Source organism: Pteropus alecto, unplaced genomic scaffold (assembly GCF_000325575.1).
Source record: "Pteropus alecto unplaced genomic scaffold, ASM32557v1 scaffold65, whole genome shotgun sequence".
NCBI classification, from domain to species: domain Eukaryota; kingdom Metazoa; phylum Chordata; class Mammalia; order Chiroptera; family Pteropodidae; genus Pteropus; species Pteropus alecto.
This window is the reverse complement of record NW_006439191.1, coordinates 1,082,578-1,096,332: the sequence shown is the minus strand read 5'-3', so window position 1 is coordinate 1,096,332 and position 13,755 is coordinate 1,082,578. Positions and strand designations below refer to the sequence as shown.

Genomic DNA, 13,755 nt, shown 5'->3' with positions numbered 1-13,755 from the left:
GCATCCCGGGGAGGCCAAAGCCACGGTAGCTTAACCCCACGTTGACGTAAGAAGCCAGAGCGAAGGGCTGAGACCCCCGAGACTCGGAGACCAGGACCTGTCGCGGGGCCGAGTGGGAACCACAGGATGGTTGGGGTTGCACTTGGCCTCTCCTGTCGTTTCCAGTCCTTGAGGGCTGACCGCTGTGATTCGCCAGGATTTCCCGGACGGAGGACCGTGACCCTCTTCCTGTCTACTCTGCTAGCTAACGAGGGGCGTGGGGCACACGGTGGCGAAGCCCGCTTCTAGGTTATTGCAGTTTTCCTCATTTCTTAATTTTTTTAATCGATTTTTGTTTTTGTCTCCGATGGCAGTCTTAGCTGGAATAGAGAACGAATCTGTTTATACTCAGAGCCTAGTCGTGACTCGGTGGCGGTGGAGGAGAGGCACGGGAGTCTTCCAGAGGTGACGTGTGTGTGGGGGCGGGCGGGGAGGCGGGAGAGGGCACACGGTGGCGGGCGCAGATGGGGGCCCAGAGGAACGGGGACTCTGAGCGGATTTCGGCACGGAGAGGAAGACGTGACATCACACACTGTTTGAAAACCAAAGAGGAAGAACATTGAGGAAAGCGATCATTTAGTAATTAGGACACAGGTGCAACCCCAGCCTTCTCTCTGCTCTCGGTGTGACCATCTATTCTTTGGCTGTCAACGTGTCACCTGGGACGTCTAAACCCAAACATTAGCGTTGGGATCTGTTCCCAAACTCCGCTTAGAAGCGTCAGTCTGGAGACTTTTCTGTCAGCTCGATCTCGCGCTCTCCTAAAATGGAAGTTAGTCAACCCGAGAGCTCTGGCCACCGCTCCCACGTCACTTCCGATGGAAGCGCGAGTCCGATGATGCCACATCCCCCGTGTGCTCACTTGACGTGTCCCAGCTCCCCGTTCACGACCCAGGCAATTCCCAGGACTCCGCAGCCGGGTGCTCCGTGGCCTGGCACCCAAACGATTTCTCAGGCGACTTCTCAGTACTTCCCAGCAGGTGAAATGCCAAAACTCCGTCCCCAGAGTCATGAGAACTCAGGTGGCTCGTCCGTTCTGATAAGACCGCGTTCCACAGTCAGTCAGTGTCTGTCTTTAACTTTTTGACAATGAAGTTCGATTGATTCTTTGAACTGCACTTTATAAGTGCTATTTTGGAAAATATGGGAAAAAAGGAATTACAGATGACTAATACTTGGTCTTACTCTCCATTCTAGTTTGATTTTTGAGACACAGCATGATTAAGCAAGGCCTGGAAGACAAAACAGCTCGTGGAAGGCAGGGACCGCACTGAAAAGAGGTGAAGAATTAGAACCACCCAGAATGTGTCCAGAAGCAGCGGACGCGTCCCACTGCGGGCACTTTGGAACTAAGAAGGTTAGAAAATAACCTTGACCCAGTAATTAGAGAGAGTCCACTCTCCTTGACTAGGTGTTCACTGGAGAAATTAGGTCTTGAGTGAGACTGAAAAAAGTTTGACTGATTTTCACTAAGCATAAAAACAATCGCCGAAGAGATTGGCTTTAAGTAAGGAATGATGTGAATTTAAATATAATATTTAAATACCTAGTCCATGTTAAATAAACAAAGGATGCACAAACCTTTTGTTAAAAGGTTTTATGATATGGAGGGATGTCGATAAAAATTATATCATCATTTTCAAAGATGAACAGGAGTTCCAATGAATGACTCCCTGGTGAGTGTAGACTATTTTTTTTGTTTTTGTACCCCTGCCAGAAGACTTCCATCTGTTGCCTCGTTAGCATAATATCGGATATGATCGAAAAATATGAATAACAAAAGACGCTCCTATCACTCAGGAAATGTCAAGGGTTTTTGAAGATATGTGTCAGAAACCAGGGCCAAAGACCAAATATATTTTTCTTGTTGTAACACACTATTCGTCTCACATTTTTATTACTTTGCTTCTTACATCAGTGCGTAATTACCACATGATTGCTTAAGTGTAATTATGACTATTACTGGGGAATGATGATAATTCAAAAGCAATTTTAAAGGAAGCGGTCTCGAAGCAAATTGTGCCATACGCATGAATAAAAGGCTTTTTTTATGAAATGCATCAAATCGAGAGAAATGAAATAAGTCTTGAGAAGGAAATGAGGTGAAGATTTCTTCTTTCTATTATTGTCGTCTTCTCCGTTTCATTATTTCTTGTCGCATCGTCCATCTCTGCTTATTTAGCTCTTGTACTGTGCTTCCGACGCCTGTTACACCTGCTTCGTTAGCGAGAGTGTCAGTGACCCCCTCTGACTAGTGACCAAACATGGGAAGCGGCATTGGGAAAACAGTGGCAGTAATGGGAATGTCCACGAGAAGAAGGATAATGTAAAACAAAACAAAGCAACTCAGCGACGAAAATGGACAAGAAAGATCAAATGAAAATGCAATCGAGAACATGATGTTCAGAAAATTTTCCGATGGATTTCACAAACTCAGAGAAAATAGTGTGATACGTTGCACTGCGGAAAATAATGTAAACGAAGTCACTTCACTTGTGATAGAAACAGTTCAAATCTATCAACTCACCTTTTTTTAAAATGTATAAATTAAGATTTTAGCCCCCCAAAGTCAATTCAAAACAGCATTTTTATTTTTACTATATCATGACATTTCTTTCTATACAGAGAAATTTCCAGAGTTATTCTTTCAACCGAAATAGTTCAATGTGACTCACCTTTTCGACTTTTGAAAGAGCAAGGCTCTGAAGTGCATGAATCTCACGTTGGCTGGGTGGGTGAGCTCTGTGATAACACTGAGACTAGAAAACAACCTACAGGTCAAAAAAAGTTTGTTACGTTAACAATACAATATGGTATTTTTCTATAACAACATATTTATGAGTGAGCGATTCTCAGCCTTAGGCATAAAACTACATGAATTGCAACAGCAGGCAGTGCCACAAAAGCTGCTCTGTAAATGCAAGAAAAATGAGATTCTGTTTTCCAAGGAATATTTTAACCAATACTTTAGCACCCTAACAAAAATAAATTCAGTAGCTTGGCTTTTATTAGACATTTTTGTCTACAATTATGAAACAGCATAGGAGAGAAACAATGCTGATTTAAGAAGTTACAAGGTTACTTTGTGTGTAGATAATATTGAAATGGAAAATTATAAGATAAAAAGCATATTTTGGCAAAAGTTTCGCATGATGAGCTTATCACCCCTAATGTGAGCTCTTCCATCTCCTGTGGCTCCCTGTTCTCAGAGCATGCGATTTCCAATGTCAGATCTAGCTACAGTGAACTTCCGAGGAGAGCAAACATTTTCATCGAAATAACATTATATTATATATTATAGTGAACTGAGGCCAAAGCTCAACCGATACAGTTCTCAGAGGATCTTGAGAATTTGCTCATGTCCTACAGCTAAGGATTTAATTTCCTTCACGCACGCGTGCGCACGCACGCGCGCACACACACATACACACACACACACACTTCCTCGCCCAGAAAGAGGGGCTGCATAATATCATAGCAAGTGCCTTTTTATTGCTGCTGTTATCGATCCGATCCCTAGCTGGCATCTGTGTACCGTGCGTAGCACCCCTGGTTCAGATATTTTGAGATCCTGGGAGGCAGCCTGGGAGGATCAGGTGGTGATCGGCTAGGTTCTCCACACAACATGTCTCTAAGCTCAGTTATGGCCCCTTAGAATTCCCAGCAGCAGGCGGAACCCACACCCCTGAGCTCAGTCATGAGAACTGACTGAAAATCTGCAGGATAGAAATGTCCCGCTAGCGGCTCAAAAACAAACCTGTGTCTCCAGCCAAGCTTGCCCCAGCATTGAGGGTGCCGGCTCCTCCTGCGTGCCTGAGCCAATGTGGGTGCCTTAGAGAGGAACACACTTAAGGTGCAGCCCCGTGTCTGAGGTCAAGCCCCCTATGGTGGGGTTTACGTCTCCTAGCTCTGCCTCCCTAATGCTGAGCCACAGTTTGCCAGGCCTGTCCCTTCCCCCAGGGAGGGTGGGCCTGCTGGTGTTGCCACCTGAAAAGGTCTGTCGTTCCCCAGCCTGTGGCCAGGCCGTCCCCGATCACCTGTCCCTTCATCTAAGACACTGAAACCTTCTTAAAAGTACGCTTTCAGAGTTATCTGTGAAATTCGTATATCATTTGGTTGTCTTAATGGACAGATATCTGGGCCTTCTCTAATTAAAGCCATTGAAAACTTTGTTATTATCAGGTGTCTCATGAAATCTACTCCTTAGGGGAAGAGATAAAGCCAGTGTTGTGCGGCTTCCCCTCCCTTTGGGGAGCAAATATCATTGCGTGTCTTGATCTAGGTAGGCAGCACTGTTTGCTCGAAACAATATCAGCAAAACGACAACCAGAACATAATTTCTTTTGCTGATTTTTAATGTTGAGAATGATTTGATTTGTGCAGTTCGTCGGTGTTTACGATAGTTCCATTCCCTTGAGTGGGTTAAGGAAATGCTAAGTCTCAGGTTCCGTAAAGCAGGGCGTGGGGAAGCCCAAGAGGCGGTTTGTGAGGGACCCGCGCAGCGTCAGAGGCGCGGTCGGCGCCGTTTCTTCGTGGGGATGCGCGACTATATCCATAGCTTTGTTTCCTCACGTTGTTCTCTCTGCCGAAATGCACTTTCCTCCCCGCTTACTTTCCTCCTTTTGATGTCCCGACCATGATTTAAAGTTCCTCTCAAATCTAATGGAAAAGAAGTTTTGAAATTGCTCACAGTCAGAGTCGTTCTCTGCACATTGCCTCCTTGGCGTTTGGCTCACCTGGATTATTATACGACGTCTTGCACTAAAATTTGGTTGGTTTCATCTATGTCGTAGCTCTCCTATGGAATTCTGGCAGCTAGAAAGGCAAAGTCTTCCTCTCAGTACTAATTATATTTTATTAATGAGTAAATCTTTGTTAGAACAAAGTCGTTTCTCAATTCTTGTTTGTGCATTTTTGGTTGAGCAGATAAAATCTTGAACAGGGTGTTGTAATTTAACTAGTTTATATAGAAACACCATATAATCTGTATTTTTTAGAAGTTCTTCCCTCCCAAAAGTCACCAATGATAGCAAATTTGATCAATTAAAGTTCGTTTTTTTCAGAAACTTTTTAAAAATTAAAAGAGTGGCCCAATGGAGAAAAATATCAGCTGACTTTTCGGCCGGCACAGTTCCATCTGGTAAGCCCAAGAAATGGCACCATCTGCCAAATCGCTTACCATCTGGGAGTTCCAAAAGTATGTAAGAAATATTTTAAAATAACAATGTCACTGTGAAAATTAATAAAGGAAACCTCAACTAAAATTGGGGTGCAGAAGGCCCAGAGAGGGAGCTCGCATGCTCTACAACTTGTCAATTACCCCAAACAGGAAGAGGTCAAGTACACCAAAGAGAAAGGCAGACGACGTCAGGTACGACGTCATTTAATACACTTAGACTCAACCGAAAGCGGAAGCTCTGGTCTCCAACACGTGAAAAGAAGCAAAGTGAAATTCCTGCCTTAAAATTAGACTGTTAACTGATAATACAATCGACTGACCTACTCCTTGCATTTAAGTCACTCGTGGAGTTGAAATTAGATAAGACGACAAAATTTATGTGACATGTCTGTTCTGTTCTGAATCGATAAGCCTGTCCCATTTATGCTGTCTTAAACTGAGAAACTGAATGCATTATCCAAGTCTGCCACCTAGTGAAAATCTAGAACTAAATAATACTAAAATAATAAAACATTTTTTTGCAGTGCCCTTTATATCATTATAATATTGTTTGTATTCAGTTATAATATTTTATATTTACTAATTTGGTTACCTAATAAATTTAATTATGTATCTTTAAAATGCTAATACTGTGAATCTGTTTCTGAGCCTTAATATGACCTATGTACTTTCTGTATATAACATTTTAGAAATCAAATGATATAAGTCTCTTTTCCCCAGGTACGAAGGTCATAATAAAGCAATAAGGTAATTGAAAAATAATATAGTTTGTTCTACTTAAAACTTATGCAGTTAGTTTATGTTCTGACTCAGTGATGTAAGTATAATTGTGAAGATGTATAAAATAGCTATGGAATAGTCCTTTGCCTGAATTAGCTTATTTAATAAATATTTTTGACGTGTCCAGTTCTGCTAACCAATATAAAGATAAAAAACAGACCATATACTTAGTTCACAGACCACTGGGAGAACTCAAACTAGCTAACGAGTATATTAAAGCAAAACAAACAAACATAAAGCCGTAAAAATTGGGAAAATGTTTCTCATATTTACTCGCTAGTAAAAATACTCAGGTCGTGTATTACACTATACATGTCAATCTGTCACGGGTCTGAGAATGATATTTCTGAATAATGAGGGTGTACACTAACATATAGGTATATAGACACACTTAGGTACATGAAACACCTGTTTTAGATGACAAGTAGTGTCAACAGTCCCATAAATATGAAGTGTTGAAGTTTGTTTTTTGTCACCTGTATTGTCTTCCTTAATCATTTCTAACACTCTTGGCTTTTGCCTCCTCGATGTGTAAGAGTCCAGTTCCCTTGGAGATGCGGCCTTCGGCTTGAGTCCGAAACAGTCTGGTATCCAGCCACTGCGACTGGATTTCCGTGTGCCTGACGCTTGCTTGTAAGGATCACTGGATCCGACCTCTGGAAGGTTGTCTTCTGCCGCTAGGGAATGTCATGCAAGGTGGCGGGTAGAGAACGTGGAAGGACGAGGAACTGGGAATGAGGAAAAGGAAATGGAGTCGAGATCAGAGTTGGCCCGTACTAGATACTCAGTAACGATCTGTGTCGGCTTCACCACAGGAGCGATCGTACCAGTGGGTGTTGGAACTGAGCCTGAGTAAGGCGAGAAGAAAAGCCCTCAGGTGACTCAGGGCAGTGGAAAGGCAGTAGAATCAGGGGATAGTAGCTTCCAGTGGGGACAAATGATGGTGAAGCGTTGGGGGTGTTAGAAGAAAACAGGTAGAAATAAGTAGCGTCCTCAGAGAGTTGACTGAAGCAAAGACTATGGAGGGTAAAATTGTTGGTGCTTCAAGGTAAAGGCTGTGGCCATGAGAACCAGTGGCCAAGGAGAGATTTTGAGAAGATTACCTATGTGGAATTATTGAAATCATCAAGAATCATGGTAAACGACATTTATAGAAAGTTTTAAAAGCATAGTAAAGTATTTTCATTAAATCCTTAAGTCAAACGGAAAAAAAAAAGTATCATGGTAGGGACTGGATTGGCCAGCTGTCACAGTCAAGGAATGTGGAGTGACCTCAGGAGAGGTAACTGACTGCCCCTGTGAAATGAAGCTGCCAGGTCTGCCCAGTTTGGGTCATTTATCTATATGAGTGATATTCTCACTTATCATAGAGACCTATTGGTGTCTTGCTTTTTTATTAGGTAAAACTAGCCAAGTTTAGCATGCATAGATTAGTAACTTAGGAATTGCTTCATGAAAATTCTGGTTTCACATTGTGTGCTGTATAGTTAGGCCCACGATGGGTGCGTCTGTAGTGAACATACGGTCTTTTTTTTTTTCTTGTCATTATTCACTAAACAGTACAGTAAAACAACTACTTACCCAGTATTTCCATTGTATTAAGTATTATATCATAGAGGTGATTTAAAGCACATGGGAGGATGTGGTAGGCTATATGTAAATACTAGGCCATTTTTTATAAGGACCTGAGCATCGGTATCAGTGGGGTTCCTGGAACCGGTAACTGAGGATACGGAAGGGAGACCGTCACGCCTTTCCAAGCATGGAAAAGAGAAGACAGAAGGACTTACTTTACGATTCGGGTATCTAATAATTCTTTCGAAATTTCCGTTTGAAACTCTTCAGTGCACATGTGTACATGCAGATAAAAAATGCATGATTTCTAAAATATTCTGCTGAAGGTAGGTAATCTTAACAGTCGAGGGACCCAGACTGAGTCATCCGTGCATTGTTCATTCTTTCAACATGCGTTTGCCTCCTCAGCCAGGAGCTGAGGCAGGGCAGCCTCCGTGGTCAGTGACCTCGTGTGGAGCTGCCTTTAGTTATTCCTGTCAGTTAGCTCATTCTCGGTGATCATCTGCCTCCTCTGCGCCTCTCAGCAAGATGGGCCGTATTATTATCTTGGAATCAAAATAATTCATTCACACAATATGTAATAAAAGTCAATAGAAATGTCACCATGATAGAAATAAACTCACAGTAAGTTGAAAATTAAAACGGCATGCCTCATCAAAAACACCCAGGATATCCTCTCTTTTCGAAATTATAATTAGCTTTTGTCAAGCATAAGTTTTTTTTAAAAAAAAAGTATTATTATAATGTATTCATTGGCCATAAATCTCAGCTTTCTGAATTAATTTTCTACCCTGTAATTGTCTTTTTCATTCTCTAGAGAAAAAAGAATTGCTTCTGTCTGCCATGGTTTAAACCTGTGCTACGCTATCTTTAAATGTACTATTTGTACTATTTACTATAGCTCAACAACACGTTAGCTCTGTCCTAAATGAACTGCCATGTCACCATAACTTGAGGATCGATTTCTCTTTCTGGAACAAGAGGTTCTTATACAAGAGCAGCATAGATTGTCCACATGCTGTGACAGAGTCTTTATATACCTGGTTTCCTGTCTTTATGTGAACACTGCAAAAGGGTTAATGATTTCTCGTAGGCGTTTTATAGATGAGGGAAGTCATTTCGACGAGGTTAAGACACCCACTCGAGGTCACAGAGCTACTAGGCGTCTGCCAAGACTCGGGATAGAGGTCATGCCACATGAAGTCTGTGCTGTGTGGTTCCTGGGTCTGTGGCTTTCCCTCTCTGCCACCTGGACGCGGTCATTTTACCACTAACAACCATGGTAGCTAACATTTATTGAGTAGTCGAAAACTACCAGACACGTATATTTTTAAATCTCTAACAACCTATGATTAAGACACTGAGATTTAGAGAAGGAAAGTAATTTGCCGAAGATTGTGTAATAAGCAGTCAGCGTAAGTGGGGCTCCCATCCAGACTCTGTCTTCTGCATTCTGAACTCACACTATAAGCAAATAATTGCCCTCAGGACGCGCTTTGCTACCATCTGAAGCTGTGAGAGTCCAGCGAGGGGAGGTGGCCGTGACCGAGTTCACGTGGTTTTTTTTACCTGCCTAGTTTGGAAGCTCAGATATTTCCTTTAAACATCTGCAAAAGTCATAAACCTGAAACAATGATATTTTGCATATTTACATTTTAAAACGGTTTCAGGAGGAATCATCCCAGGTGACACAGATGTCTTGACTTATTATCGTTGATTTTGACTTTGCTTGTAGCATGTGCCTTTATCAGGATTTCTCCAAACATGACCGTAGTGGGAATCCCTCGCTGTGTGAGTTTAATTCAAGCAGATGGGAAGATAATGAGGATAAGGTTGTGACCTGGCTCCGAACATGGGTAAATGACCTGTTCATCGCCTTGCAACCTTTCAGTCCTGGTTACCCAGTATGTAAATGCATACCTTCGGCCACGGCTGGGCATAAAACCCAAATTAAAACATGCACGGTCCCTCGCAAATCAGGGCTGCTGCTGCATGTGATTTTTTTCGAATTTGTTATTGTTAAACTTCTAATACAAGAAAATAGACTTCTTATAGTATTTGTTTTTTAAAAAATAACAGACCTGGTTAAAAATTTAACTTCACACAGTGCCAGTCAGCCATTAGTTTTTTTATGATCAAACGAATGAAGGTAGTTTGAGCACTAAGTATCTCATGTTCATTCCTTATCCACAGAGGCAGAGTCGGCTGTCTCACAGGTATTCGGCAGGAAGTCAGTGACAGGGCTGGGTTATCAGACTCTTAGCTGAAGAGGGTCTGCACGCTCACGATCGTCCTGGCGTCGGCCATGTAGTCTTCCTCGACACTCATGGTGCTCTCCTTGTCCATGGCCACTATGTTGGCAGCAAAAGTCACCCCACACCTGAGCAAGTCGTCTAGGCTTCGATACAAATAAAGAAAAAGGGACCTTCAGTAAATCACAGTACTAGGATTGGTGTTAAACTTGCTTACCCGTGATCTTTGACGATCTACTTTTTATGATCTTTATCCCCAACCCCCCTGCTTGTAAAGGTTGGCTTTCACGAAGCGCACTGGTAGGTGCGAATGGAAATTATCTTATCATCTCTACTGATACAAAATAATGTGTACTTTTGGACTCTATGTTTCATTATCTTGCAACTGTTTTCAAAGCATCTGCATTAAGAATCAAATAATATTTATTAATTATATACATAAAACACCCATTTTGCAAACAAATAGAAATAGAACGTGTTAGAACCTTGTTTTTAACAGTTCGCACAGTAAGCGCACTGGTAGGTGCGAATGGAAATTATCTTATAATCTCTACTGATACAAAGCAATGTGTACTTTTGGACTCTGTGTTTCACAGCATTTCAAAGACATGTTTACATTTCTTTTTTATCTCTAAGGTGCTTTTAGTAAGCGTAGAAATAATAAGAGTAGAAATACTTATACTAATTTAGGTGGTCACGCCTAATAAAAATAAAACTGTGAAATGTTTATTTTTAAATTTATATTATTTATCCGTATAAAGCTACATGTCATAGATTGGTTCTACACAGCCAAGAGCATGTAAAAAAATATAAATATCAGTGGTAGTCCAGCCTACCGTTTTACCAGCCTAAAATTTTTGAGCAAGTGATTGAATAATCTGATTTCTTTGGTTGCAGGAAATAATTGTGCTGAATTAGGAAGCTCATTCCTAAAAGTTAGGAGAGTCAGTCTTTCCCCAGTCACTGATAAACACTTTACCTAGCATCGAATTAAAAGAAAACATTACTGTTAAAGCTAAAACAAGGAAGCCATCATCTCATTGCCTCTGCTTCATACAAACTAGAAAAATGGGACTGAATTGCATGAGACTAAACTTGAATGAGTGGAAGAACGTTCTAGAGTTGACCGAAGACCGATAAGAGGAATCAGGCTAATCGATTTCCACGTCTGATTCAAAATAGGAACCTAAAGAACAGTAGTTCCTTTTGGACTCTTAAACTGGAGAGTCAGCTCCCTGAAGATCTTCCCCTGGTGTATGACAATGGTAGGATCAGCTGGGTCGCACAAGAGGAAATTGTTTTCCTTTATGGGAAGGCAGGAGGCAGGATTTCTTACTCTGCTATAAGGCAAGAGAATATTACCAAAGCTTTGAGTCTGAGGTCCCCAGGCGTCGTCCAGAAAAACTATTTCGCTTGAATCAGGATCAGTGTTCTGTGACAGAGATTTTAGGGCTGGAACTGTGAAAACAGAATGATATTCCACATAAACTTCCTATAGTGAGAGGGGCCAGGACCATCCAGTCAATCTGATGACTAAGTTTAAATCCCTGGGAAAACTTTACTTTGAGTGTTCCTTTGATCTAGGAAATTCATCGCAATTGTTCTTAAACTATTAAAATACATTAAAAAAAAAAGAAAGAACTAGGTGGAAAACGAAAGTGAGATGGGCCCCAATGGACTATAAAATTGATGCATAAGTCATATACCTTCAACTCACCTTATTATAATTTTAAATAACTTTCTCATATTACAGTTCTTACAATCTTTTTCCTCCATGAGAAATAATATCTCCATTATAATTATCTAGATAAGAGAGAGGAAAGAGAAGGTGGTAGAAGGTAAGCTTGACTGGAAAAAGATATAGAAATAGAAATCATGATGGGAAAGATGAATATTGCATCAGCAATAAATCAATGAAGTTGAAACGTGACAAAAATTCCACTGTGAGAGCACTTGTACTAAATAACTAATCCCTAGACCAAAATGTATCAGTTAATTCCATACTCAAAATACTAACTGTTGTAGTTTACACATAACTGTGGCAATTGATTTTAGTAATTATTATTAAATGAGTTTAAATCTATAGAAAATACCAAAAAAAAAATGGTATGGCATTTATGAACCATCTAGAAACTTTTTTCCTCTGTGTTTTAACTTTAAATTATTATTTTATATTAATTTAATATTTCATTGTATTCCTTTTTCCTTTTTTTTCCCCCCCTTAGGCTCAACTCCTGTCTATCACATTTTCTCCCTACCCACTATCCTGCCTACAAAACTTCTTCGTCTTGGTTGTTTTACACAGTTCGGCCACTAGATGGCCGCCTAAGAAAAAAGTCAACGTGAATGAAAAAAAGTAACAGATAATCTAGCTGGCAATGCCTCCCTTTCCACCCTTTTCAAGAACGAGAAAGTGAATGTATGAGTATAAGAGAGTGTTTGTGTGCTCTAATTCATTTGAAGAGCTTTTTATTGTTTTAAAGGGGAATTTCAAGTAGAAACAAAAGAATACAGTAGTATGAACCTCCATGAAGCAGATCTGTTTCCTCTCCAATTCTAGGAATTTGATCCTCTCAGTTCTTCTTTTCCTCACCATAAACACTTTTACAGGGGAATTCACATTACAGTTGACACAGGCAAAGACAGACGAGAGGTTTATTCTTTCTTTTAAGTATACTGTTTTTCTAATGAATCGTAACTGAATACTATCCTTTCAAAGTATTTGTATTTTAATACTAATGGACTCTATGTATTTGAATTTTTAATTAACAAATTTTAAGAAATTTTCGACTCTGGTAGATGTTACTAGACTAGAATAAATTCTTAAGGAAATACTCTAATTTATAAATCTGACTTAAAATGAGTTTTCATGAATTATTGGAAAGGTTTCCAGAAGTTATGACAATGGTATCATGCCGAAATTTTTCATTTTCTCTACCATGATGTCGACGGGAATAATTGCATTGCTGTCGACAACACAAAACTGAAAAAGCTTTGGAAATTGGACAGAATTGACGAAACTGGCATGCAGTAGAATTCGCTTTGACTCGACAACAAATTACCACTTAGAAAGTTTGAACACAAGATGTATAACATGAGAACATACATTCTACATGCAAAATACATCATATTCGCACTCATCACGCAACACAGGGCACAGCACAGAACAAACCACAGGACACTACACTAGTTAGTGTGCCAAAGACTTTGTCACCTACTTGTCAATAGAGGCTACTGAACAGTAAACCATTTTTATATTTCATAAAATATAAAACCAGTGGAAATCAACAGATTGCATCCAGAAAATGCATATCTGGCCTGCGTAGCAGATGGGTTACAAAATGAAACACAATGTCACAACAGTGGCAGCCCTTCTAGGGAAGGAAGTCAGTTGACATAGTTTGTATTTCCAAAACTGAACGATGTTGAGAAGATTAATTTTAGGTGCTTGCTTTCTTAACATTAATTAGAAAATGACATTTGTGCTTGTTATGGATAATACAGGCACTCAGAATTATAAAAACAAGCTGCACTCCTGCTTTCTAAATCAGAAACATGGCATTATTCTTCAAAAATACCAAATTGATACCCTTAGTTATAACAAAAATGTCTTATCAATGAGTTTAGAAATTATTCATTTAGAGAAGGACTCGTAAAATGAGGAACTAATAATTTTTTCTTATGTGACCCAAAGCGTAGGAAACTAAATGAGCCTGCCTATTCAGAGCCAATTTCTCTAAGGGATATACAGAATTCCAATATGTCCTTAGCACATCAACATGTCAATAAATAAATATAGTATATGTACCCATGCAATATATGTATTATATAAATTAATATTAAACTAATTGGTCTTTTAAATTATTGACCTCAACATATATTGTTGAGTAAATATTTATTATAACTGAAATCTTATATTCATATTTAGGG

The 13,755-nt window shown here is 40.1% G+C and overlaps 1 protein-coding gene across 1 annotated transcript in view; it reads right to left on the bottom strand.

Annotated features, from left to right (window-relative positions):
* Window positions 1-13,755, bottom strand: part of KCNT2 (potassium sodium-activated channel subfamily T member 2) — a 63,860-nt gene that overhangs the window by 28,652 nt on the left and 21,453 nt on the right. The window contains 4 exon segments of the mRNA XM_025049840.1: window positions 2,715-2,740; window positions 2,743-2,810; window positions 9,831-9,971; window positions 11,543-11,628. Coding sequence (XP_024905608.1) covers window positions 2,715-2,740; window positions 2,743-2,810; window positions 9,831-9,971; window positions 11,543-11,628 — 321 coding nt within the window.